Source organism: Leuresthes tenuis, unplaced genomic scaffold, assembly GCF_036924035.1.
Source record: "Leuresthes tenuis unplaced genomic scaffold, fLeuTen1.0.hap1 SCAF_3, whole genome shotgun sequence".
Classification (NCBI taxonomy): Eukaryota; Metazoa; Chordata; class Actinopteri; order Atheriniformes; family Atherinopsidae; genus Leuresthes; species Leuresthes tenuis.
Window position 1 is genome coordinate 18,922,951 of NW_027325357.1, and position 25,411 is coordinate 18,948,361.

Below are 25,411 nucleotides of genomic sequence, written 5' to 3' on the forward strand. Positions count from 1 at the left end.
AGTAGCTGGCAGGAAGCAATAAGAGAGGGGGTGACGTGCAACGAAGGTCTAACCAGACATGTTGTGCTTTTTGGCACATTTAGCAATTCAACATGAAACTCCTTAAACAAACAAATAGAAATCAGGTTTAAGAAAACCAGCCTGAAAGGAGCTGACATTTCAGGTTGCAGGTCACAGCCTTAGACTTCACTTTGCGCAGACAAACTAGATGGGGAATAACTCAATGCTCTTTCACTTCTGAAATTCTAGTGAGAAGAACAGTTTCTTATTAAAGGAGGGACTAAACTACTGAATTAGAAAGAGACACAACGACTGTAAGCGCTCACACATAGCTTTAAATGGCATTTCTCGACACAGGAGGTGGAGATAAGTAGAGTTTGTTGTTATTCATACTACATATATGTTTTGATGTAGGCTTTTTATCTCACTGGTGAGCAAGTTAATGACACAAAAGACAGATCCTGATTGTTGCCGCTGGAGATGAGCTTTCTATGCCGTTTTTTTTTGTATGTTTAAGTAATATTAGACAAGTGCTTAACCAGCCGAAATGCTAAGCTAAATGTTTCCCACACACAGGTGTGACACTAATATGTTGAGGTGGTGCAGATTTATTCATCGGAACTAAATTCTTTTTACACACATTCGTCGTCTCATTAAGACACATGAAGTCCAGTCAAGTTTCCACGGGAAAAATACTTTATTAATACACTTATATGATGTATATCAACATTTATAGACAAAATATGTACATCAAACATCTCTCTTTAGGTCCCAAAATATAAAATCTTAAGTACCTCTCTCTATAGAAAACTAGTCGTCTGGTAAAACTTACATTCACGTCTCTTACTTCTTTGTCTCCAGTTTTCATACATAGCACAGAGAATAAACATTTGAGATTTATCAGCTTGTCACAAGTAGAAGGCAACAGCAAGAACAAACACCGGGTTTGACTTGAGCAGAAACAGATGTTGAGTATGCAGACCAGGTCCAGCACAGTGCTACAGAATGTACACATTTTCTGAGTACACAACATTGTCTACATCCTGCACCCCCTCTAACTCTCTGGGTGGACAGGGTGCACGAACAAGTATCAAAAATAGAAATATACAAGAAGTATATGAACAATAATTACAGAAATTCATGTCAACTTACTGTTTTTTCAACAAAAAAAACTAGACGTTTCATTTTCTTTGGCCACTATGGGGTGACCTATCCCTTCTTCCACCATGGCTGTTCCCTAACCCCTGTATGTACAAACTTGGGGACCATCTTGTTTTTTTTTTTATGGTGACAGTCATCATAATGTCTGGTTAAAAGGGCATTTCCCGTAATCAGAATGGTGAGCAAAGGACATAGGCAACAAACTTTGGGTGACTTATTACTGCTAATTTGGTGCAAAAGTTTCTAGAGTACAAGATGATGTGTCTTTATCCCAACAGCCACAAGTGAGAGGCATCCGTTTCATCTGCGTTTTACACTTCAACAGCAGCACCTAAAACATGTCTTTTCTTTACATTCAACCAATGTGTGTGTATGTGTGTGCATGTGTGCAGGGCAGGTCTTGTATGTATGATACATCTGCCACTGAGCTTTGAACATTCAATCAGAGCTTTGCATCCCTCCCTGTGAGGATGGATGACGCTCTCGCCTGTCTCCTTTATCATTTCTACAAGTCCTCTCTTTTACCGTTTGACCTCCAGGTTGACAGAAGAGGAGAGTTGGAACGATTATGGTTTATGGAGCAGCCCAATCCTCTTCTCCCGCCTACTACTGACTCTGCCTCTGGCTACTAGAACAAGATTGTCTCTTTGCCTGTTCCTTCACCTCTCATTCTTTGGTTTCCAGGTTGAGGGGTGGTACCTGCTTTAGTGCCTGAAGAAGGGCAGGGGAGTCCATAGGGGTTTGGGATATGGCTGGGGCTGGAGAGCCTCCCCTGGGAGACAACACTAACTGAGGTGGTGGTGGTCTCTCGCTGGGCATGGTGGGTGAGGAGCTTCCCATGCCAGGGTAGAGCATGGACACACCTCCAGGGTACCAGCATTTCTCCAGCATTGGCAGGTAAGCTGCAGCAGAAGGTGGAATGAGGTAGAATGGCATGCAGAGGGGGTGTGGTGGAGGAGGTGGATGGTTGGGGGATACACTCATGTAACTACCATAACCGCTAGAGGATGATGAAGCTGATGATTCTCCACCTGACAGGAGCTCATCCTCAGAGCACTCAATGCGGGGTCGTTTGTGCCGTGGCTCATCTTCTTCCTGCTTGATACTGGAGCTCTGCCTATCACCCAGCGGTCGCTTCTGCTGGCTCTCCTGGCCATAATAATCTGGACGTTCCTGCGGCGCCCTAGATTCAATTTTCTCCAGCTCCCCCCCATAGCCACTGTCTGTATCTGTATCACTGCCACTCTGCTCACTGCTCGTTGGAGCGTATGCCCGCTGGATGACTGGCACACAGTTCCTCCCATAGCCCTCGCTGGACTTGGGGGGTGAGCTGGTGGGCGTCTCCTTGTGAGGTTGGTGCTGGTGGTAGGCAGGGATCTCCTCGGGGCGAGGGCTGAGGGGGGTGCGGGGTCGGATCGGACTCTGCAGCACCTCTGCAGCTAATTTGTGAAGGTGGGTGATGACGTGGGAAGGCGTGAAGTCTCCGTCGGACTCGTGATTAGCTACGTACTGAAGGATCTCCTTGGCACACATGTGGAAGCCAGAGCGAAACAGCTCCTCTGACTTCTCCTGGCTGACAGGAGGCTGCTCTATAAAAACAACGAGAAAACAACACATTCAGAATTTCTGACATTTCATGTAGATAGGAGTTGTTTTGTTGTTGCCACAAACTGCATTTTGAAGTCACTTATTTGCTCATAGCTCTGCATATTCTTGCCATTATCCATTCATTTGACTAATCAGCAGTTTGACGGACAGCCCTGCCCTGCAGGTACTGTAATTATGTGCGTGTGTAAATAGCTGCTGCTCACCGATTTGCATGCCGCTCTGCAGAGCAAGGATCTTCTGCTGCTGTTGCTCCAGAAGAGAGGTGAGGGCTTTCACATGCTTGAGTGTAAGCTCTAAAACCACAGCCTTCTCCAGATGGCCCAGAGTCTGAGGGAGACACGCACAGTCAGCACATCCTCACAGCTTATATAACTCACAGAGACTAAGCTGAACTACGGCTGTCCACACGGTCTCCTGTCCTGCCACGCTAAAATTTTCACAGCAACATAGGAGCAGCAATGATAGATAATAAAATATAAAGGCTGGAATATACAAAAAGATAAAAAGATATCACTTAAAATATCAAGACTTATTGTATCATAGCTCCATATGATAACAAGATAGAATAGAGCTTGTAAAATATTAAAAAAAACAGTAAACATGACAGAAGACACTTTCTTTTTGATATGAGACGTCATTCGCTGTGAATGATGACGCATCCTATACAGATGTAATGCCACTGAACAGCCACTCGGCGGCGCATGCTGAACCCCACTATCCCTCCCAGCTACAGTACGAACTTACCGTGAGTTTCAGGTGTTCGGGTAGTAAATCTTTCAGCTGAGCGATGCATTCGTTTATCCGGTCACGTCTTTTCTTCTCAATAAGTCTGTGAGGCAGTTTGTAGGTGTCCTGCAAGAGTAAACAGGGTTGTTGCATAAATGCTTCATGATCAGAGGCAGCTACACCCATAGGGAGGAATCCAGGAGTTATGTCATAGCAGGAATTAGGTCAACCATTTATGGGAACAACTGGCTCTCTTAATTCCTCCCTTGCAGATTACACGCATTAAGATATGCGGGAACACTTTAGCAATAATTAAAAAATGAAAATAAAGATTTTTTTTTTAAACATACCTTGCTCTCTTCTCCTCTCTTCATCCCCCGCCTTGGTTTATAAACATACATCGGGAAATCCACTCTAAATAATTAAAAACGAGAGAGTTCATAAGTTGAGTTATGAAGTAGTGTTTGTGTGAAGTGAGATATTTAGAATATCAATCATCAATCTTGACTCATCGAGCACGAAGAGCACAATTTCAGAGTGTTAACTTACCCCTGCACGTCTGACAGATCAGCCTGGTGCTTGGACAGAGGTGGAGGTTGCGCGCTTGGAATTCGCTCCATTCTTAGAACTCCAAAAAACAACGTCTGAAATCAAGGTATTCTTCTCCAATTCATTCACAGGTACGCGCGTATTTATCTAGGCGCGATTTGGCTGCAAAGCAGTTTGGGTGAAAACAGTGAGAAGAAAAAAAATGGTCAAAATGTTTTCGGGTTTGTCATCCTTTTTTCGCTCTATTGTTAGTGGAAAACGTTATCTTAGGCGTGAATATGCCTCCAAGTTAGATCCCTTGAATTCCACGCCGTGGTGCCGCCGCAGAAGGAAGTCAACCCTCTTGATGGCGCGTTGGGAAAGTGGGGGAGGACGAAGCGACGAGTTAAATAAACCCTCTGACTCTCCGCTCTGCCTGACCTACCTCTATCACATGAGGCTCACGTGTTAAACGGCGCTGTATCCTCGGCGGTGGGACTGCCCACTCGCTACAGATAAGGCGCCTCAGTGGACGGATGGCGGCGCACGTCAGAGCGCAGGGCGGCGCGTGTCGGATCCCGTGTACCACCATGCTGAAGTGTATGGAAACAAGGCTGTGTGCAGTGAACGTGCTGGCAGCGAACCAGTCATGGGAGTTCAACAGGCCTGCGTGCCACAGGCAAGTGACTGTGGTACGTTTCCACAGTCGCATAAATACAAAACCATCATGGTCAGACGCGAACAGTTGTGGCCGAAAGCACAGAAATGCCAGAAATATTAGGTTTTAAACAGCTCAACACGGGGAATAAATTAGAACTGTTTAATACGCTGTTTAAATCAACAGCAATAATAATGATGATGATACTACTACCAATAACAATAGGAATTTTATATCTATTGGTTAAACATCGCAGTACAAACAGCGTCTTCATGGTAGAAGTGCACGTGCACGTGTGCATGGACTGCCGCGTGGAGTGTCCGTATCTGCTGTCATGAGGCTGTGCTGCCTGTCACGTTGATCTCCTCATGGCCTGCTGAGCGCGCGGGGCACATCCTGCCCAGCCAGCACACGGCTGCTGCACCTGTCTGCTGCTGGCTGCACGCTTCCTAACAAACCCAGCTTTTGAAAACTACCACACTTTCAGTAATAATTCCTTACAGCAAATGGCAAGGCGAACTCAAATTTACACATGCGTCGCAGTTGTGATTTAAGATATTCTTACCACCCCAGAAAACATCTCTTCTCTTAGAGATTAGTTAATGTAAAAAAATACATTGTGGTTTGATGATAGCCTCACAACTTAATCCCTCAGACACATGTCAAGACTCGATTACACCAGCATGTGTTTACTAAAGGCAAATGCGAAAACACTTTTTGGGGTTCACTGTCAGCAACCTTGAAATAACATGTTATTCTACTGGCTGAGGACTCAATGTCCCATTATGAAGTTCACGTGACTGTGGATATCCATGTTATTCTTTCTTACACTATTTCTAACCGAACCCCCCCCCCCCCCCCCCCCCTGCAGCAAATTATTTTGATATTTTTGGCAATAGACTCATTTCTAATTGTCGTTAATACTCGGATGCACACACAAAATCAAGTCTTGCAAACCTTTAAGACTCATAAGGATACACTTAATGTCTGCAGTAAACAATTTCAGTCATCATTTCTAGAGACGTCTTAAAGAGAGGAGCTTAACTGAAGGCTTTATTTGAATTAATAATTAATATTATGATTACAACTACTGTCTAATCTTAACAAACAGAATTAACTTTAGATAAGTAACGTATTGCAAGGTAAACTTTATGTTGTGGTAAGAGGAGCTCATTTTCAGAGTCCATTTTAGAGGCAATTGTGTTTGGTTGTAAATGTCATGATTTCACCACTATGTCCCCATGTGGCCTATGACGAGTAATGAAAAATGTAGCTTTTACGCTTTGGCTGTTTAATATTGTTTATATGATATCTACAGTGTGTGTGTGTGTGTGTGTGTGTGTGTGTGTGTGTGTGTGTGTGTGTACTGTGTTATTTCTGCTGCCTGTCTTGACCAGGAAAAGAGATTTGAATTACTAAGAGTTTTGAATTACTAAGTCCTCACCTCAAATATTTGGCTTTAATGACAAACATCTCAAGACAGTCCTGATCAGAGTCGTCACTGCTTCAGTAAAAGTAGTTTCACAGTAAAAAGAGAGTTGTTTTTTTTTGCAGGGCAAGACTTTCAAAAGCTCACATCCTACAGTATATAACCACATCAGAGCCTTTGACTAATACGTAAAAACTCCCAGAGTGCGGAGACTAAAATAGAAATGAGAGGCGGCAAGGCTCAGTAATTACAAAGTGACCCTTGCTCTGGACAGGTCAAAGCAATTCAGCTATAATTAAATAATCACAACAGTGTCGGAAAGCCCCTCAGAGACAAAATAGGCACATGTAACACAATTAAACACTGAACTGGATCATAAAAAACTCATGACATCAGTGCAGTTGTAAAATTCTTCTAAATTATTGGGGGAAAGCACCCTTTTGCACTTTATTGTTATCAACAAGAGACAGAAAGTGGCTGTTCCTCAAAAAATTCTTCAGCTTTGCATAATTCCCTGTAAGCTGTTAACATTTATGGCGGGGATGAATCTTTAAGTGTGCAAATATGATGTTCTCTTGTGTGAAAAATAAGCAGTGTGGCAAACGGCAGGATATTTGAGTGAGAGTTGTGTGACTTCAAAAACTTTGAAATTGCACGCATTGTCCCTTCGTGCTGTGACCAAGTCCAAAAATATCAAACAAGAAAGCGAAAAATGTGAGAGAACTGAATGAGCTTATTTCCTCATTCAACACGAGACGTGCACTTCCTCACCGTCACATTTGTAGAGGGACACAAAAAAAGAACGAATCTGCTGGCAATCCATAACTTCGACTTCGCTTGAGGCCTTCTAAGTCCTCGTCGTATGCAAGTTAGAAGAGTGGTGCCACTCAAATGGTCATCATATGGCCAGTTAAAATGTTATGATATACTTTGAAGTATCAAAAATAAACTGCATGGCAGTCACTTGGGGAAATACCAAAGCTTCAGTTTCTTTAGCGTGATATTTGTTCTGGTCCTCCTCTTGACTTCTTGGCTCACACAGATACTGTTTTCAACAAGAGATTATTTTACACACTTCTTTATTTAAATAGACTCCAAGAATGGAATGTACAATTCAGACACAAACCATCAATTAGTAGAAAAGTTTAGTTTGGTCAAGCAGCACGCTAAGTGACATCTGTTAGTTCTTTTTTACACATGTACTCAAACACTCGGGCAGTCATTCTCCTGGTGACGTTTTACAAAGTGAACAAAAAAAATAAAAAATTGTTTGTGTGCTACAGAAAATATCAGTGCTTTGGACTAAATGAATGAAAGAAAGATTATATGACTCAGTGCAAAGATAAGTGGAATAATAAAGTCAGCATAACGTTGCTCCCAATATCCTCAAAGTTTGGACATTTGTTTCTAAGGCGACTCCATATAGCCCCATTAAATAAGCACAACATGGATCTGGCTTCACAGTGAAGCAATCGCATGATTTGCTTTTACTCTCCAGTAAGTTCGTAGTTTTCATTATTCAAAAACTAGTTGTGGAAAGTTGTTCATCTTTACAAAAAGCTTCAACGTAACTTCAAATCTGTCGTTCATTTTTATCCAAACTGTCCTAGAACAAGGAGGACGTCATGTCTGAGATTACAAGGAATTCTGAAAGTGATAACAAAGATGAAAAAACAAAAAACAAAAACACTGTATATAGTAGGTTTTATAACAAGATTAACAACCAGTGGAAAACTAGAGTGAACTCTCCAGGATTGTTTACAGTTGCTGTCTTTATATTTCAAATATAGGATAAACAAATTTGGATATAAAAAGCAAATAAAATCCCAAAATAGTTCATTCTTATTTTGACATTGCATATTATAAAGCATTCCTATTGCTGTCAGATGAAAACAAACTATGAAATCATGTGTTGTAGGGCTAAAGCAAACCTTGAAATCAACATGTCACCTGAGTTTGGTGGTGCAACACTGAGAACCTCAACACAAGGACACCTGACAGGAAAACTCCCTCAGAAACAATGGCTGAACTTTGGCATGCTGTCAGAGGAGTCAAATGCCGAAGGCTGTCAGGGTAGTTAAGCTGAAGTCAGTGGGTTCATTTCTTAGACTTACAGGACTGGCTTCTCAGGTCCCGAGGCACTTTGTGCACCCTCTACCCTCACAGGCACACCCACACAACACAGCGTTTTGACTTTCACTTTATACAGATGCAAACATGCCTGCAAAAGAATCGTACTCCGGGAGTGTCTGGTGAAGAACACAGTCAGACACTGACCTGAATACATACGTGAGATGGACATATTTTGGCCCTTTCCTGTCTGACATGTGGTACTCTGTCTGAGGTGCTCAGGCACTGGTGGAGGTGGCCTTAAGGTTCCTCAGGCAGGCTGCTGAGGATTGATGTTCAAGTGCGGTGGATGACCCAGAAGTCCGATTCGTTGTTTCTGCTTCCTCTGCTCTGTCATCTGCACAGGGAGACAAACAAAACAGTACAAAGGGGACAGTTAAATCACTTCTGCAAACTGGTTTTATAGAATAGAATAGAGCAGAATAGAATAACCTTTATTATCCCACGAGTGAGAAAATTGCATGTTACAGAGCTCTGTGATGAATAATGACCTTACTTTAAAGGTTAGAGGTACTCTGTGGAGCCACTGTTCCAGAGCACTGGCAATGATCTTAAGCTACATGTTCATGGGCCCTTGTAAATGTGCATAATGTTATGACATTATACACATAATGTCAACTAGTCTGCATTAAGAGGTTGGGCAGGCGGTGGTGGAATAAATCAACAGATCGTCTGGTTGACACAGGTTTGAATCCAGTGTGAGATGTCATGTGTTTTCTTTCAGTTAATTTCACCTTGGAGACATTAGCGTCAGTCTTATGCTTACTGTTTGGTTTGGTTAAGATGCCATAATTGATTGGGTTTCCAGAAACACTGTTTTGAGTGCTTTGACATGTACTATCTCCCTCTAATGTAACAATCCTAATAGCAGCCACAGAACAGAACGAAAGCTAAAAGAAAAATAAATCATGGGTGGTGTTCTACAACATGGGCAAATCTGTCACTTGATACCACAAATACCTGCTCCTTGAGCTCAGTCAGCTGTCCAGACAGGTTGGCCACCAGTCTCATGGTTGACTCCAGCTTCTCCTGCAGGTTCCTAATTTCATTCTGCTCCCCCTCTGCATCACTGCTTACCAGTGAAATGGCACGCATCCGAGGAAACCAGTCCAGGTTGTGCTCCTGTGGTTAATCAAGCACATCATCTTTGAAATAGATACTAGGAGTTAATGATGCCAGTGGTATGTTAAAACAAAAATCAAAGACAACTTCAAATGAACCTTGCTACTATTGGGCTTTCAGGTATTCTTGCTGTTGTTCAGAGGAACAGTTCTACAGTTCTGTTTACATGGTATGACTGTAGCGAGGCTAATAATGAAGAATGAAAGAGCCTGTAATGTAAGGGCCGTAAGGAAAGAAAATCATCAATGAGTCCTTATCAAGCTTTGATCAGTTTTATGGTTAGACCGTGGGTCGTTTACTTTTTGTTTCACTGACTTCCTCTTTGTCTGCACTAGTTGGTTTGCATTTTTGAATGAGTATAACCGGCATGTTTTTCAGTAATGATTAGAAACGAGGAGTAAATTAGAGCAGTTCTGCACGTGTGACCAGATGACACATGTTTACAAGTAGCATAAACTGATGAAAAATGCTGGAATCATAGCCACAAAAAAAGGTGACACAAACAGAAATGCTTTTTCTTTCAGAGCTGAGCATACATCAAAAGCCAAAAGAACACCAAAGTTTCAAAGTAAAGCTTTGAAGCGACTAACGCGTCTGTGATTTCATGAAGCCTGCAAACTTCTCCCAAAAACAGTGTGGACTCACGGTAAATTCAACCCTTTCACAACAAACTTTCTTTCACTATGAGCTAAGGGGATATAGTAGGTGCATTTTTAAAGGGGTTTTCCAAGCTTTTTGTTTACCTTGATCATCTCAGCCACGTAGCTCTCAGGACCCGTGTACTCTGTGGAATCTTTAACTTTTACCAGCACAATGAAGAACAAGTAGTGCCACATATTGTGCTCCTCTTTGATGTGCTCTTCAAAAGTCACGGTCTTATTGTCAAACTTGTCACGCTCCAGACCTGCAACAGGGTAATAACACTCAGTGTTTATCATATGAAGTTACAACCGGCGTTTGTTGTTACTTGTTAATTGGAACTAATCAGGTTAAAATAGCAGCATTGAAGTGCCGAAAACTTTTTTTTTTGACGTGTAATGTAAAGCAGTTCTGCAAACCAATTAAAAAATAGGCAAGAGGGCGAGACAATATTAGCAACAAATAACAAATGAACACAAAAGAACAACCAATCAAGTATTTCTTAAACACTCTTAGATAAGGAGCCTGAACTTCAAAGATACAAAACAGCACATCTTTTTTGTGTGTAAAATAGAAAATAGAAAAAAAAAGGTATGGTCAAGAGATTGTTTGAAAAAAATCAAATAAAAATCGAGATACTAAATATAAACTAAATCTGAGTTTGTTGTAGATTTAAAAAGAAGAGCACTGCTCCAGACAAGTGATTTTAAAGGTTTAAAGAATAAATTATTAATTCACACGAGCCTCATTTAAAGATTTATGATCTTAAACGTAAAATTTCTCCCAGACCCTTTATTGTTGCAGCCATGTCATCTTTTTTTTTAAACTCTCCATTTCAATCCCTATTTTGATTAGAGTCCCCATCCCAAGGGGCCCAATTTGCTCTAATTGGTCAAATGATAGATCAACATGTGATACTTGATAGCCTTGTTAGACGTGTGACAAAGTAACAACTGGACAGGTACTGTGTCAAATGGTGATGTAGATAAGTAACAGAGGATAGGACAGAGATGATTCTTTTGAATCACAACAGAATATCACCCTGTAAATGGGACTGAAGACGATCTGGTTCACATATTTCCTGTTCCGCATCAGTCATCAAGTTTTCATTCTTTGTATCTCTATCGTTAAGAATACAATTACTCCATTTCAAAAATCAACTTTACCACTGAGAACAGCAATGCATACTGTTAAAGCAATATGTCATCTCCTAAAAAAAGGGAAAGTTAAAAAAAAAACAAAAAAAAAACACGAAGCACAAAAATAATTTCAGCTGCAGGAAGTTCATGACATAAATCAATATTTGGCCCCCGTGAGACAAGAGACATTAAGGGACAAGTCAATGCCTTATGAAACCAAGGCAGAGGACGTCAGGCCACTTAATTCCTGTGGTGATCGGGTCCTAATCTCTACATTGCCTGTTCTGTTGTGGTCCTTGTGGAAACCATAGAGACAGCAGCTCCCCCTGTGGCCTGGCCTTATTTAACATGAGTGAGTCAGAGCTGATGGCCAACGGGTTGACATATAACTGTTCTCATTCTATATGCTTACCACTTGTCCTCGCTGCCTGACCCAACATACGCATGCTTACAAACATGCTCGCATACAGCATGTACTGTCGGGCTCACATTCATTCGGGTTTAGATACGCAGTCTGTAAAGCATGCACTTCTTCAGATACATCAGTATAATTTGGGCATATAGGGCCGTGCAGATGACGCTACTCAAAGGGGAACACAGTTTGGACAAACTGTGGAGTTGCACAAAACATATGGTAAGAAAACTAGGTGTGTGCATGTGAGTGTGTGAGTAAGAGGGCAAGTGAGTAGGTGAAAATGTGTGTGAGACAGACATGAATTATGGAGGCGAGCAGAGCAGTGGCAGGAAGCCCGCATGAGTCAGCCTTCTTTGGAACAGCAGCAAAGTGAAAAGGGGGGAGGAAGAGACGAGGGGAACTGCAACAAACTACATACACCTTTATAGAAGTACTTTCCAGAAACCACAAATACACCAGAAAATCTAATCTTCTTGGAGGGGAATTTGGGAATTAAAGGAATGAGTTCAGATCGATGGGGGAGGAGTTCTAATGACGCACTGTCAGCAAGAGAGGAATGCCTAAACAGGCAGCCATGGTGCCCTTATGATTGCTATTGTGTCACTACAATGTTTCTCATGATTTTATATTTCATACACTTTATTTTCTTTTCTCTTTGTTTTTTTGCCCCCTTTATACAATATAAAACCCGAAGCGCCCATTGGGTTGGTAATAAAAGGTGTCCTCTCCAGTGTAACACATTTGCATATTGCCTGTTCAGGTGCTTGCATGACCCAAACAAAGAGCCAGCCTTGCACTCCATACTTCTGAACCAATCAGAGCAGAGTGGAAGAGGCTCTGATTGGAAGAGGCTGGGGTCGGTTGAATACCTTTAATCTATCACTCGGTGTGAGGTGAGAGCAGTGCAGACAGGCTTGCAAGGAATCTTCCAAAAAAGCTAGCGGCACATTGTCCTCATCAATGATTCAATGCATTGGTTGAATAATGGATGGTTGAAAGTTAGCTCATATTAGACAAGGGGCGATCACAACAGAGCTCTTCACAAAGAGGAAGAAGAGAGAAAAACAATAACAATCACTCCACCACTAAGCAGCACTTTGTCCACTGTAACTTCTGTCTTTTCCATGGCGGGACAAAGCTAAAAGCTCAACAAAAGCATCAACACAAGCAAGAGTAGGCTACATTTCAGATTGTTCCTCATATTTTTGTAATTGCTCCAGTGGCAGCAAAAGGTGCCAACAGGTAAACCTGTGTTTGCGAGGCTATGTGTAGAGACAATGTAAAGTGGACCCTTAAAGAGGCAGGAAACAAAGAAAAGCCTTTCTTACAAAAGGTGAAAAAGGTTTCTGCTGCAGTGTAAAGCAGACACACATTTTTTAACTGTAAATAAGCATTATAGGGCTCTTTAACACATGAGATGAGCTGGGCAGTCTCACCGCAAATGAAACAAGTAGTCTTTAGTACTTCTTCTTTCTTCTGCTTTTCACTCCTCAGATCAGCAAAGGTGTCGATGATTACACCAAAGATTAGGTTGAGGACGATGATGATGACCATGAAGAAGAACAGCAGGTCATAAATCACTCTGGCTGCAAACAGCGGCTCCTGGGTAAAATAAAGACAATAGAGTTGTACAATACGAATACACATTCACTTTATTTTGACAGAAGAGTGTTTTTAAGAGTGTTTTTGTTTAAGGCCTAGAAAATGAAGTGGAAGATTGTCCTATTTAAAAAAGGATAATGTTTTGAGTTTAAAATGAGGTTAACATTGGCCCTCATTGATTTAAATGGAAATAAGGCCACAGGTGATACCAGCCAGATGTTAAAGTAACAGAGACGACAGAAAGTCGGTCAACACGATGCAGCCTGTGTGAATATATCTGGATACACTGATAAGATTTATTGACCCATTTCACATTTTGACTAAGTAACCTTTATAGTAATGGGATGAGCTTGCCCCAGATGGCATTCAGCTACCCTATAGTGGCTATCAGCCCCAGCCTAATGCAGTCACAAAGTTATACTATATGTAGTGAGCCAAAGTGCCATCCATGTCATTATTACAGGCAGCTACACTTCTTCAGGAAACTGAGTAGGCAACAAGAAATAAGCTGCAATGTGTTTGTGAATAAGTAAGGCAGAAATTCACATCCTCTTTTGACATCACTTGTGGTTGAGCCTGAATTCAGTAGAAATCTATTTTAAGGTTTAATTCTCACACAAGGCAGAGGCAGTGCAGCTGTAAGGAAACATTGCAAAACCTCCAAGCTTTTGAAATTACAAGAAGTTCAGTGCACTATGAGCTCATAACGAACTCACATGACTTGCTCTGCAGCTGCGGGTCATAAACCCTCTCTATCCAAACACACACATAGTCAGGAGTCTAATCATGTTGCCATGTACCTCCTTAGAAGGCTTACGGAGCACGTCCCCCACACCACCTCCACTCCTCAAGCCGTGACTCAGCACAGTAACAATACACATGAGTAAAGAGTCGCACGTCCGTTCCATGTCGCTGTCCTCCTCACTGTCACTCCCCGAATCTGAGGTAGCGGAAAAGACAACTAATTTGACTTTCAAACTTAATAAATAATTTAACAAGACACTATAAAAGCACAGTTATTACATTACAGTCGCATCCCTGCTTACAGTTATATTTTACAGAACTGGAATAACCACACAAACAGGAATTTGAGGAGCATCTTGCCTTTCTTTACAAAAAAAAAAAACAGACTGTGGCCTGAAATGTTAATCAAATCCACAGTATCCTAATAAATCATTGTACATAAATAAATTTACATGTAAAAATCATGATAAATCAAAAGAGAGTTATGATATACTATTGATGTACTCCAACACAAGCAAAAATAGTTGCTTAAAGCACTAATTTAGTCGAAGCGGTCACATTTATTTTAAATAAATAAAAAAAAGGCTGCCTCAAATCTTGTTCGCGATATCAGAATTTGTTAGGAGCAATATAAATACACTATATAATTACTTTTCAGAATTATTTAAACTGCCTGGCAATAAAAAAAATAAAAAATACTGAGGTGATTCTTATATTTCTGACCCTAACTGGTACAATTAGCTGTTTCTTTGTCCTTAATCCACCAAGAGAAGATGACCCTGTGGTTGTGGAAAATATGTTACCCTGTTTCAGATGGCTATAATTATTGATCTGATTCAGTCAAAACAACCAAAGAGATTGATTAAACAGATTTGGTTACCAGCAATCCAACGCATTGCTAAAACCTATAAGAATAGCAGTGAACCTTCATCTTTGAGGAGTAAATGAGGTCATAAGAAAAAACCCTGAATGATTGATTTGGTGAGGTCAAACTGAGGATTAAAAAAAACAGTAGAACTCAGGCCAATGTTAATAGTGAGCAGTTTTACAGTCACAGTCCTAACAGAATCCAAGGCATTAGGGATGAACAGCTAAGAACCACTCACGAGTGAAGCTAGTTCTAAAAAAACAAACAAAAAAAGGCTTCAATTTGCTAGGAAGCATAAAGTTTAGACTGTGGAGCAATGCTAATTAATTATGTAGTCTTATGAGTTCAGATTTATCCTGTTCCAGAGTGTTTGTTACATCAGAGTAAGAGGAGCGGCTGCTGAACGGCTGCACCAGTCATGCCTTGTCCCAACTGTACAAACAAGTGGGGGCTACATTATGATCAGTTGGTCGGGTTGAGGTTCAGCAACATTATGAACTCAAACCTGAATATAGAGAATGACTATGTTTCTTCCATCAATAGTGCAGGCATATTCCAAGAGGACAATGCCAGAAATGCTCAGGGAGCATAAGGCAGCATCTTCACTTATGGATTACACAAGATGTATTGATATTGTTCTCATGATATTCATTTTCAGAGTTGCGTAATAACTTTGTTTTAAATAATTTCCTTTGATTGTAAGTTATTATCTGCATATTTTTTTTTTAAATCAGACATCCTTGACCCAGTTGCATAACTCAATATCTGTTTTGTTTACATGTTTTGTTTCATAGAATGACTAAGAAAGACAAAGTAGAAGCACTTTTGTTTGTTGGAATGTGAGAAGTAAAGGGGTAGTGTTTAGTAGAGTTTAAAGGGTAATTTTATAACAGTTAGAAGTAGGACTGGCATAATTTTAACACCTATGACACAACTAACTGCTAAGGGGAACATATTGTGTCTTTGCAACACTAATCTCTTCAAAGATCCTAAGAAAATCTTTATAAATGGGCTGAAGATTATAGGAATAAAGCTTCCTATCTTCTCAGTAGACAAAAATATGATAAATATGTAAAATGGGTCAATTTGTAAGTAATGTCTGTTAGCTTTAATCTAAACTAATACTTATTGGGGGTTAAACAACTGTTTTAGCCATTTAAGACTTGATGGCACCAAACAGTTTAACTGATGGGAAGTTCCCTGGAATTTAACCGTTTTTTGGGACATAACCATAAATCGATGTCACATGCGGGGTCAATGAGGTTGCATGTGAGTCACTTGGGTCAAATGGTAGCCATGTGACACTTAACTTAGTCACATGCATTTGAGGTAGATTTGGTGGTAGAATGCAGAACACAAAGAAAACAGTGTGCTTTTTGGGCCAAAATATTGCAAAATGTTGCTTTTAATTACTGTGATTTGAGAAGTCAGTTATCCAATGATTGACTGGATGATTTCAACTTCTCTGCAATCTGCCTTATATTACTTTTTCTTTTTGTAAGTTACTGCCCCTTTTTGCACAAGATGATTAATTATTACTGTTGTAACACAAGAAATGTAAAATCAAACTTCAACCTTAACCTACTAGTTTGCACATTTCTATTAGTCTGCTAAAAGTCTGCTCTTTTATTCTTTGGTCACTTCAGGCAGTGCTTGAGTCTGTGCCTTCCTACAGTCCATTTCTAACCTTATACTACAATATTAAATGAGCTTGTTGTAACAAAACTAAATCAGGATTAATTTAGGATAACATTGAACATCTAGAAATACCCACGTGCTATTTTACCTTCCTGTAGAGCATCTGTGCTGCAGTTCTCACCAGTACCTCCTTGACACATTCCTGCTGACAGAAACTCCCCAGCCAGACTGGTTCCACTCTCTAGAAAGTGATAAAGGCCAGTGCATAACTTTTCTGGTTGTTTTTTGTTTGTTGCAAGACCTGTTACGTTTACGTCAATTTAGAAAATTGAGAATAGATGGCAGTCTGTCCTCACTCTGGGTTGTGTTGGGAATACGGTCCACCTCCAAGATGAAGTCATCTTTGAAAAAGATGTAGCCAACAATAGAGAACAGGTAGACCAATATGAGAGCGAGCACAGCCGTCAGCACGATGGAGCGTCCATTACGGGTCACACTCTTGATTACATTCAGCAAGGTCTCTTCTCGGTATACCAGGTCAAACAGCTACAGAGACAAAGCACATGTTACAAAGGGTATGTTGGTTTAGAGTTTTTTTTTTTTACATGATATTGCTTTGTCTTCTCTAGTATTGAATTCCCAATTATTCATTTACTCATTTATTTATCCATTTATTGTCTGACACAAACTGGAATTCATGCTTTGTGTACTGTATCTGCATTAGAGCAGTTTAGACACGTGTATCCAAAGCATTTTCAAATTTTCTGAAAAGTAAAAAAAAGCAGACCTGAGGTATAAATACACAGCATTAACTGTAACAGCTCAATAACTCAACAACTACAACTTCCTTTGACCACCAAATAAACCAGCGTCAGACTTCTTAGGAAGACATTAGCCTTGAATGTGCCCACATGAAAGGCCTAGATTACATTCAAAGGGAGGATTTAACAGGTTTTCTCTCAAAATGTTCTGCTTTCTTATAAGTTGTACCGTATATGAATAGAAGAAATTCATAGCTTGTATTTTTTGCATCAAATACCATTTGTGTGTTTCTCTTACCAACAAACTGTAGAAAAAGACGTGGCCAAACACCCCCAGACAGCAGAAAATGAGGTAGATCAGGTGATAGAGGAACTCAAAGTCCATCACCATGGCTTTATAGCCTCGTGTGAAGGTTCCTCGGTTTCCAACAAAACTTATCAGGAAGATGATTTTATTACAAACCTGGAAGATGAAGACCAGCTCTAATTAATAATCAAAACGCAGGACAATAAATCATTAATCATTCTAACAATCGCAAGATTAACAATGGAATTTGCTGTGGGCTCTAAAGTAGACACAAAAAGTGTTGGTGGCACTTGTATTTAAACTTGATAAGGGCACACTGATGTGCTTATACTCATGTGAATAACCTGTAACTTAATATCTTCCAAATAAGCAAACTTGGTTTCCTGAATCAGGGTAACAAAGGGATTAGCAAAAACCCGGTTAACACATCTAGAGCAGATGCCTGCCTCTCTGTCATATATACAGTGTGTTTACCTGATATTCTTTCTGGGTTTATGTAGCTGATAAAGGTTTCAGACAGGGAAAGTATCACTGTGACAGCAGTGGGGAGGGATGAAAGGAAAGGTCATCAGCATGGTGCTTTTATCCCAAACAGTGAAAAAGTACAAAGAGTGAAACTCACATTTAAATATAGTTAGTTCATTTTACAGTTGCAATGTGATCTATTTAAGGAATCCCCAGATTTGCAAGACAGAAGCTGATTAAAAAATGTGACTGAGAAATGTGATTAGCTGCTTTTTAACTAGATTCTACAGTAACCAGGCTACTGAAGCCCATGGTAACATGTTCTCCGATTTCTTGTCCTAACCTGATTTCTCTCAATAACCTGCTTTTGTCTGAACTTGTAAACAAAGCGAGTAAAGGGAGATGCGATCATATCTTCGTAGAGTGTGTGTGGTGTGACCGTGCGCGTTTAAGAGCAAAATCTCTGGTAGGTAAAGTGGTGGTATCGTTCTTTCTAGCGTCCAATGAAGTATTTCACACCACTTAGTACAACCAAGCCCTGCCAGAGAAAACTACTACTACAGGGGCAACACCACTGCCAGGCAGGGCACCGGCCTGCCAAGTGGGCTTGAGAGCGAGGGCTGAAAGGAGAAGTGGAACTGGTGGAGTGGAGGTTTCTCAGCACTTGAAAGTGTATACAAATTACTACTAAACCACAGACATTTTCACAGAGGAAATATTCAAATGGTTTACCCAGTTAAAATAAATTCAGCCCTCAGCTAGAATCCAACCATATAGATAGTTTTGACCTTTTGCACAGGTTCTACGATTTTCAGTCAGGTAGCTAATTTGGTACGCACTTCAAAAGTCCCTCTTCCTTTCATCATACAGGGATGGCAACACAAATTTCAGACACACAATAAAATATACAATGAAACAGTCTGCAAACAGTCTTGTTCACTGCTGACTGTTTATTTATGTTTCGGCCTGTCTGATCTTCATCAGGTATATGTGGGCTTAGAACATCTTCTTGTCTATACACAGACATACATGTACACTAATGATCTCAATCATTTATTTATCCAATCAGAGAACCAGATTCCAATTAAAAACACAAATAATCCAGACATACATATATCAAAAGCTGCCCGATTAAAAAAACTAAATTGGCTGTATGAGTAAATACCACTGCGTGTGATTCAAATAAACTGACCCTGGATCACTCACATTGAAAGCACCCAGAAGGAAGAGTGTGGGCTCCAGGCCCACAGAGAAGATGAGACGAAAAATTGTGACAGTGACCAGGGCGTGGATGCCCAGTGGTTGGGGCATGATGACAACAATAACCAGCGTTGCAAAGACTCCCATCCACAGCAGTGCAGACAGATGGGGATCCAGTATTCCTGTAGAAAACAAATGCAATGTGGAGGCAAGCTATGAGGGAGGAAATGGAGGAAGAGTGAAATTGACAAAAGCTGCATAGTATAATTTGCAGATGATCAGATTTTTAACAAGCTTTCTATAACATCTTGCTGATTATGGAGACTTTGGACTGAAAGAGAGAAACTTACATAACAGTCAAAAGTGTATGACACACTTCTGGTGTGAGCATGTGTGTCTCTGTGCAAACTAAGCTTGAGTTGGAGCCAACCTGATGCTTCCCTTGATCCTGAGGTAAATCTGGGATTAGTGTCCTAGTCAAGTTTCATGTGGCAACAACTCACTCCTGCTAAAATCGTTTACCAGGTTGGACAACATTAAAAGCCAGGCCATACCCAACCTGCTGCCAATGTAAGTTATACCTCTCTTAAAAACAAGGGAATGACGTGTATGTGTGTATATACTATTAGCACTGGTCATAGATCAGCCATGAAAAAAGAGAGAACAAGGAAAATGTGGCAGAACTACAAAGTAAAAAGAAAAAGAGAAATCCATTAAAAACAAAAAAACGCTGCAGTTAAGGAAGCCTCCTTTATTTGCCTACTTGCCTCCCTTTGTCTCCTTCCCTGCCTCTTGTTCTCTCTCTTTTCCAAACCCTGTGGAGATCACATGACAGGTGCCACTTACATAACAGCCTCTAAAAATACCTCAGCTGAAAGATTCATGAGGAATGAGTGGGGAGCAGCACGCAGCTCCTGTGAGGTCGTAGACTGAAAGAGGGGTGCTTACGCACACTCACAAACTCTTTACCTACCTTATACTTCAGTGTAATGTGTGGGCAGATGATTGTGTGCAAACATCTAGCAAATCAGCTATAGACAAAGCTGCCAACATGCACAGTGGGAGCTTGCAATATGAGTGCGTTTTGCCAACTAAAGTTATTCATGAAAAGGTAGCCAGTCATGCATGGAGGCAGAACACACTGACCTAAATCTCCTGCTCTTATAACCTTTATTCTAAAGCCGCAAGCAAAAGAGGGAGGGGAGAGCCCAGTGTGTGTGTGGGGGTGTGCGTGTGTGTGTGTGTGTGAGAGAAAAGGCAGAGGTCAAAAGCCATGACAGTGCCTGTTTAGGCAGGTCGAAGGTATGCTGAAGTCTCACGAGATGATGTCTTGCAGACAGACCAAGTTCCAGAGAAGAGAGGAGGTAAAGTCAGACCTTATTCATGATGTGTAATGTTTTTTTTGTGTGTGTGGGTGTGTGTGTGAGAGAGAGTGAGTGTATATGAATTATACCGACAACATGAGCTGTTAGCTTTGATTTTTTTTCTTTTTCTAATCTATCAAAATCTATAAAGCAATGCGCAATCGTAAAGTATAATATAAAATTTGCTTTGGTCTATAGCTTAATTGTGTCATTTTCTAAAGTTTTCTTGAAGCTTTACATACACCGATATATAACCCTTGGCAAAACTATCTGTGATTTCATATCTGAACACTCTTTATAAAACTTTATCACTTACAATCAATCAATTAAATAGTTGTGAATAATGGCATTTTTGTAAAGAAAGAAAAAAAGATAGACCCAAACTTTGTTGCACCTCCTCTGCTGTAATTTACATAATACTTATTTTGGATGTAAATCCCATTTCCTTCAGCAGATTTCTTACAGTTCGGTCTCAAACACTGAGACTCCAGTTTCTGTCCATTTGTTTTCCATCTCTTTTGTGGTACATATTCTATTTTCAAGGCGAAATAATTTGAGTTTTCTGCCCTGGCACTTTGATGTCTTCCTTGGTCGACCTGTGGGCTTTTCTTTTAAAACCCTCCCATTTTGTTTGTACCAGCTCCAAGTTTTAGACAAAGCTGACTGTGAACAATATTTTGAAGCATATTTTGCCACGGTCCATGTTGAATTACCCTCTTGTTTCTAATTATTTCCACTGACAGTTCTCTTGTTGTGGCCACGTTTCCTGTCAATCAGCCAGGTGCAAAAGCTAAATAAGCTCTGCAGGCACTTCTTTTTAACTGCAGACTCATGTTCATATTTAGAGTTTCTTCTAAAAATACAAATTACACAGTGATTTTTTACAAAAAGTATGGATAAAACGTAGTTTTGGTTTCATATATATGTGATTTTCTTTTCTAAAAACAACTCAATGAACATTGTCCAAGAATGGTGGTTCAATAATTTTTTCTTTCAAATGACCCTTTGAGACAGTTTTATACAGTTTTATAATAATTTTCTATAATTTTGCGAACACCGTTATTTGCACATATAATAGATTTCTGCCAAGTCCATCTTTTGACTTTCTCCACATGCAGGTCCAGTAAGTACAAGATGTATAAGACATGACAAAGTAGAGCCACATCCCTGAGATAGACTGAGTACTTCCCCTTTTTTAAAGAAAAAACGTGACTGGTGACTTTTTGAATCACCTTGTACGTGACCTAGATAGCCTTATGTTCCTTAGGTCAGTGTACGGTCTGTTTACATGCAAAATAAACAGCACTGCAGTGTTTATTGTGGTCTCCTTAACACTGGAGGGCAAATATGAGCTAATATGAATGGAGATAACAGGCTTCTCAAATCCTGCTCCTAATCCTGATCAAGTGATTAGAAGTCAGTAGATCAGAACACTGTGCCAAAAGCAGATCAGTAGGTCAATGCCGACTCCCAGCAGATGGATAGAGAGTCAGCTTTTTGAGTCTGCCTCTGAGGGTGGCAGCACAGTAGTTTCTTACACCAGAGTGTGATGAAAATGCAAAAGAGCAGCGTCTCGACTTGCTTCTAAAATTGCACTTTCTGGTTGTAAAGTTGGACTTTGCTGCTGCTGTGATTTAATGCATTCATGTCATTCAACCCATGGCGTGTCAGCACAAGTATGAAAATGCAATATAAGCTTTGAAGTGGTAGAAAAACATGCCAGCAAGCCCTTGTTCTTCCTGTTTTGCTTTGCTCAGTGCAAGGCTTTTTTTCCTGAATCTGATGGTTTCCAAAGAAATCAGATTGCAAGATCAAATATCCTTGCCAGAAAAAGCAACAACACAACATCAACAAGATCACCCGCCCCCCAGATGCTATGCATCTGACATACAGCCTTCTTCAAGCACGGATTCAATTTCTACTTCACAATCAAAAGTGTAAAACAATTCTTCACTTAGAATTTATTTAACAAGTGGAAATACAATTGAACTGCTACGAGCCACAGGATGTAAGCTGGATCCAGTGCCACTTTTGAATGCTTCTGAACTGAAGTGTCAACTCACGTGACTGACCTCCATACACCCCCTCCAGAGGGTAGAAGAAGCAGACCAGCAGATTCATCAGCAAAGCCAGTTTAAAAGAGACGTTGCTCCACACTGACATGTTTCTGGAGCACCAGTAAAGCACCGGCTGGGCTGGAGAGGAGAGGAGAGTGGAAACCAACAATCATTTCAGTCAGTCAGTTGAGCCTTCATTGTTAGCTAATGTTTATTAAAGACTAAAGAGCTAACAGACAGGATGGTAGATTGCTTGTTTTTTTTGTAAATGATCCAAAAGGTCAAGATATTTTGTTCAAACTAAATGAATCAAAGAAAAGCAGTGAATCATCATAAACTGTTTAAGAAGCTGTTTCCTGTGAATGTTTGACTGTTCTGCGTAACTAAAGCTTAATAAACGAAACACTACTCTAACTTGAAAGTCAGATTATGAATACGTTAACAAGCTGAGCTAAGGTAACTGAGCTTTAATCGCTAAAAAGTGTTTCGTGGGAAGACATTTAGAAGGTTGAATAGAAAAACAAAACAGCAAACAAGAAATTAAACAACTTCCTTTGTGTGTTTAATGACACTATCCGAAATAAACTTCTAAAAGGTCAAGATGAAGGTGAGAACTCTACAGACATGTCTCTGACCTTTGCTTCCAACCTACCATTTGAGTTTCAGAGACTAGTTTGCAAACTCAGGTTATATAGGAAGACAGAAACAGATGAAGATGAAGGGACTTTTCTCTGTCCATCCCCACTTCTAGGTGAGAGACAAATAATGCTTTGTGTGGGTATGAAGTCTTCTATGTGGATTAGAAGTGTGACTGAGTGTGGGTGCCTGCACGCTCACTTGTGATTCATAAGGTTACTGTACAAATGTTTCATGGTTCGAAGAATGTGGAAAGCCCCTGTCTGCTTTTAGACAGCGGAAACACGCACATATAACTTAAGCACGGAGTTGGCCTTGCTGTCATTGGGCTGATGCACAGCCTTCCATCCCTTTTCCACACTCGCCCTGCCCAGGCTGACATCTCAGCATGGGAACCTAGGAACCCTCAGTAATCTGACACTGGGACACAATAAGACCTTTAAACGCCTGAGTATGTTGGAGTTTTTATTTGATGTAACCTGCATGTCTATGAACTGGAGGATGGGAAACATACAAATTCCACACAGTAATATGCAGCCATCCAATTGTGTCGTGTTTCTGGAAATTAGTCTTTGAGGTTGTGTAAAGTATTATTAATCCGTATTGGTCAATTGCAACAAAAAGAGAATTCTAACTGATGAAGGTAGTTAGATTGTGGTGAGGATTTAAGCTCCTCTTTCCTTTCCAGTGCGTGTCCTGATAGTCAACACACCTACAGTACAACATAACACACAAAGACTCAGTTTGATTCCAGTCAGGCATCTTTGTTGCACTTTCTTGCTCTTTCTGTCAACCGTAGCAAAACAAATGCTGCATTATTGTATCTAAACATGCACATGGTAAGTCTTCACCCTACCTCTGAGCTTCTTCTGCCAGTTCATCTCATTAAAGAGGTCCTCTGCTCGGAGGAAGAAGTCGTTGATCTTGCTGCCCTGCTCGTCTCTTTCGGTGGTGTAGTACACTCGCAGCTTTGACTCTGAGGTCAAGAACTCACAGATGTTGGGGACAGGGAATACTATCTCCTCCATGGTGCGATCCTGACGTACAATCTAAACAGAGAGACTCACCGTCACCTCATGTGGGCCTCTGTGTTGGCCCACATGGCCAAATGTGTGACAATTTCTCAGCAATCATACAGTGAATGTGTCATTTTTTTTGTTTAATATTCTGTGACAAGTGCTGTGCTTTATGACCTCTATCTGAGCAGTGTGCTTGGCATAGAACTCCAAGGCCTCATCTCCCTCTCCGCTGCCCCCCCCTGGCTTCAACATCATGGAAAGCTCTTTATTATGACGTGCCAACTGTATGAAGGAGACACAGCCAACAAGTGTGAGCTTGTCACAAAAACAGCACGTGAATAATGAGCATGTTTTGAGTACACACAGAACAAAGAGTTATTTCATAATTATGTAATACAGTGTCACATGTAGTGTAGAATTTCTTGGAAATCTCAACTGAGTTATAGAAATAAATATTAGACCTGGTGAGCTAAAATATAGATATTGTGTCCAACATTTCGGGGTGAAGCAGCATCATGTTCCTCTTCGTCACCATTATCATCCTCCTCCCTTGTGTCTTCAAACTCTACCTCTCCCTGAAGATAGGCCTTCTTTATCACTTCCACCTGCAACGACACAAACACATTTAGATTTTTTTTTTTTTTCATTTGTCAATAGTAGAGAAGCAAATCTTCAAAAGTTCCTAGGTTCACTAAATGCTCAAGATCAATTCCTCACCAGCTCTTTGGGCTTCATATTGTACAGGATCCTCTCAGCATTCTCACTGTCATGTCGGCTCTCCATGATGGCGAGCAGCAGCTTGGATGCATTGTTCTGAAGCGGAAAAGAGAGAAAGTAGGTGAGGAAAGAAGTAAAACAGACAGAAACTTTGGTACTTTATAGCAAAATGCATCATTTGTCTAGTTGGCACGCAGGCATAAAAGCCAGCCCAGAGCAATCAGCATTTTGACTTCAGAACCAAACACACGGCTTCAGTAAAGTTAGAGTCTTTACTTTCACCAGCAAAACTCACCTTGAGCTCTAACACTAGATCCATCCGTTTCTTCCCAAGTGGGTTGATGTCGTTAAGAATCAGGGCAATAATAATATCAATACCGTTGGACTCATGGGTGGCAATACAATTCTGGGGGAATCAGGGAAGAGAATGTATGTAAACAGACATATAATGTCTTAGTGAAGTCTGAAAACTTCCTTG

The 25,411-nt window shown here is 40.6% G+C and overlaps 2 protein-coding genes across 6 annotated transcripts in view; both read right to left on the reverse strand.

Moving 5' to 3' along the window:
* Positions 1 to 678: 678 nt before the first annotated feature.
* Positions 679 to 4,478, reverse strand: LOC140303536 (class E basic helix-loop-helix protein 40-like). The gene is made up of 5 exons (XM_072382319.1): positions 4,045 to 4,478; positions 3,846 to 3,909; positions 3,514 to 3,621; positions 2,973 to 3,096; positions 679 to 2,750 (listed from the first exon to the last, which is right to left on the reverse strand). Exons 1-5 carry the CDS (start codon positions 4,113 to 4,115, stop codon positions 1,828 to 1,830), a joined length of 1,290 nt encoding a protein of 429 aa, XP_072238420.1. The 5' UTR covers positions 4,116 to 4,478; the 3' UTR covers positions 679 to 1,827.
* Positions 4,479 to 7,172: 2,694 nt separating this feature from the next.
* The window catches only part of LOC140303537 (inositol 1,4,5-trisphosphate-gated calcium channel ITPR1), a 73,049-nt gene continuing 54,810 nt past the window's right edge, over positions 7,173 to 25,411 (reverse strand). For 2 of the 5 annotated variants that reach the window (XM_072382324.1, XM_072382323.1), the window contains 15 exons: positions 25,229 to 25,339; positions 24,934 to 25,029; positions 24,678 to 24,821; positions 24,391 to 24,498; positions 24,054 to 24,246; positions 22,577 to 22,699; positions 19,147 to 19,322; positions 17,467 to 17,631; positions 16,764 to 16,953; positions 16,544 to 16,648; positions 13,958 to 14,097; positions 12,992 to 13,157; positions 10,106 to 10,266; positions 9,201 to 9,362; positions 7,173 to 8,577 (listed from right to left, as the gene is read on the reverse strand). In XM_072382324.1, the coding sequence (XP_072238425.1) occupies positions 8,491 to 8,577; positions 9,201 to 9,362; positions 10,106 to 10,266; positions 12,992 to 13,157; positions 13,958 to 14,097; positions 16,544 to 16,648; positions 16,764 to 16,953; positions 17,467 to 17,631; positions 19,147 to 19,322; positions 22,577 to 22,699; positions 24,054 to 24,246; positions 24,391 to 24,498; positions 24,678 to 24,821; positions 24,934 to 25,029; positions 25,229 to 25,339 (2,127 nt within the window). In that variant the 3' untranslated portion in view covers positions 7,173 to 8,490. Of the gene's footprint in view, positions 8,578 to 9,200; positions 9,363 to 10,105; positions 10,267 to 12,991; positions 13,158 to 13,957; positions 14,098 to 16,543; positions 16,649 to 16,763; positions 16,954 to 17,466; positions 17,632 to 19,146; positions 19,323 to 22,567; positions 22,700 to 24,053; positions 24,247 to 24,390; positions 24,499 to 24,677; positions 24,822 to 24,933; positions 25,030 to 25,228; positions 25,340 to 25,411 lie in introns of all 5 variants that reach the window. The other 3 variants (XM_072382322.1, XM_072382321.1, XM_072382320.1) reach the window with 2 other exon arrangements.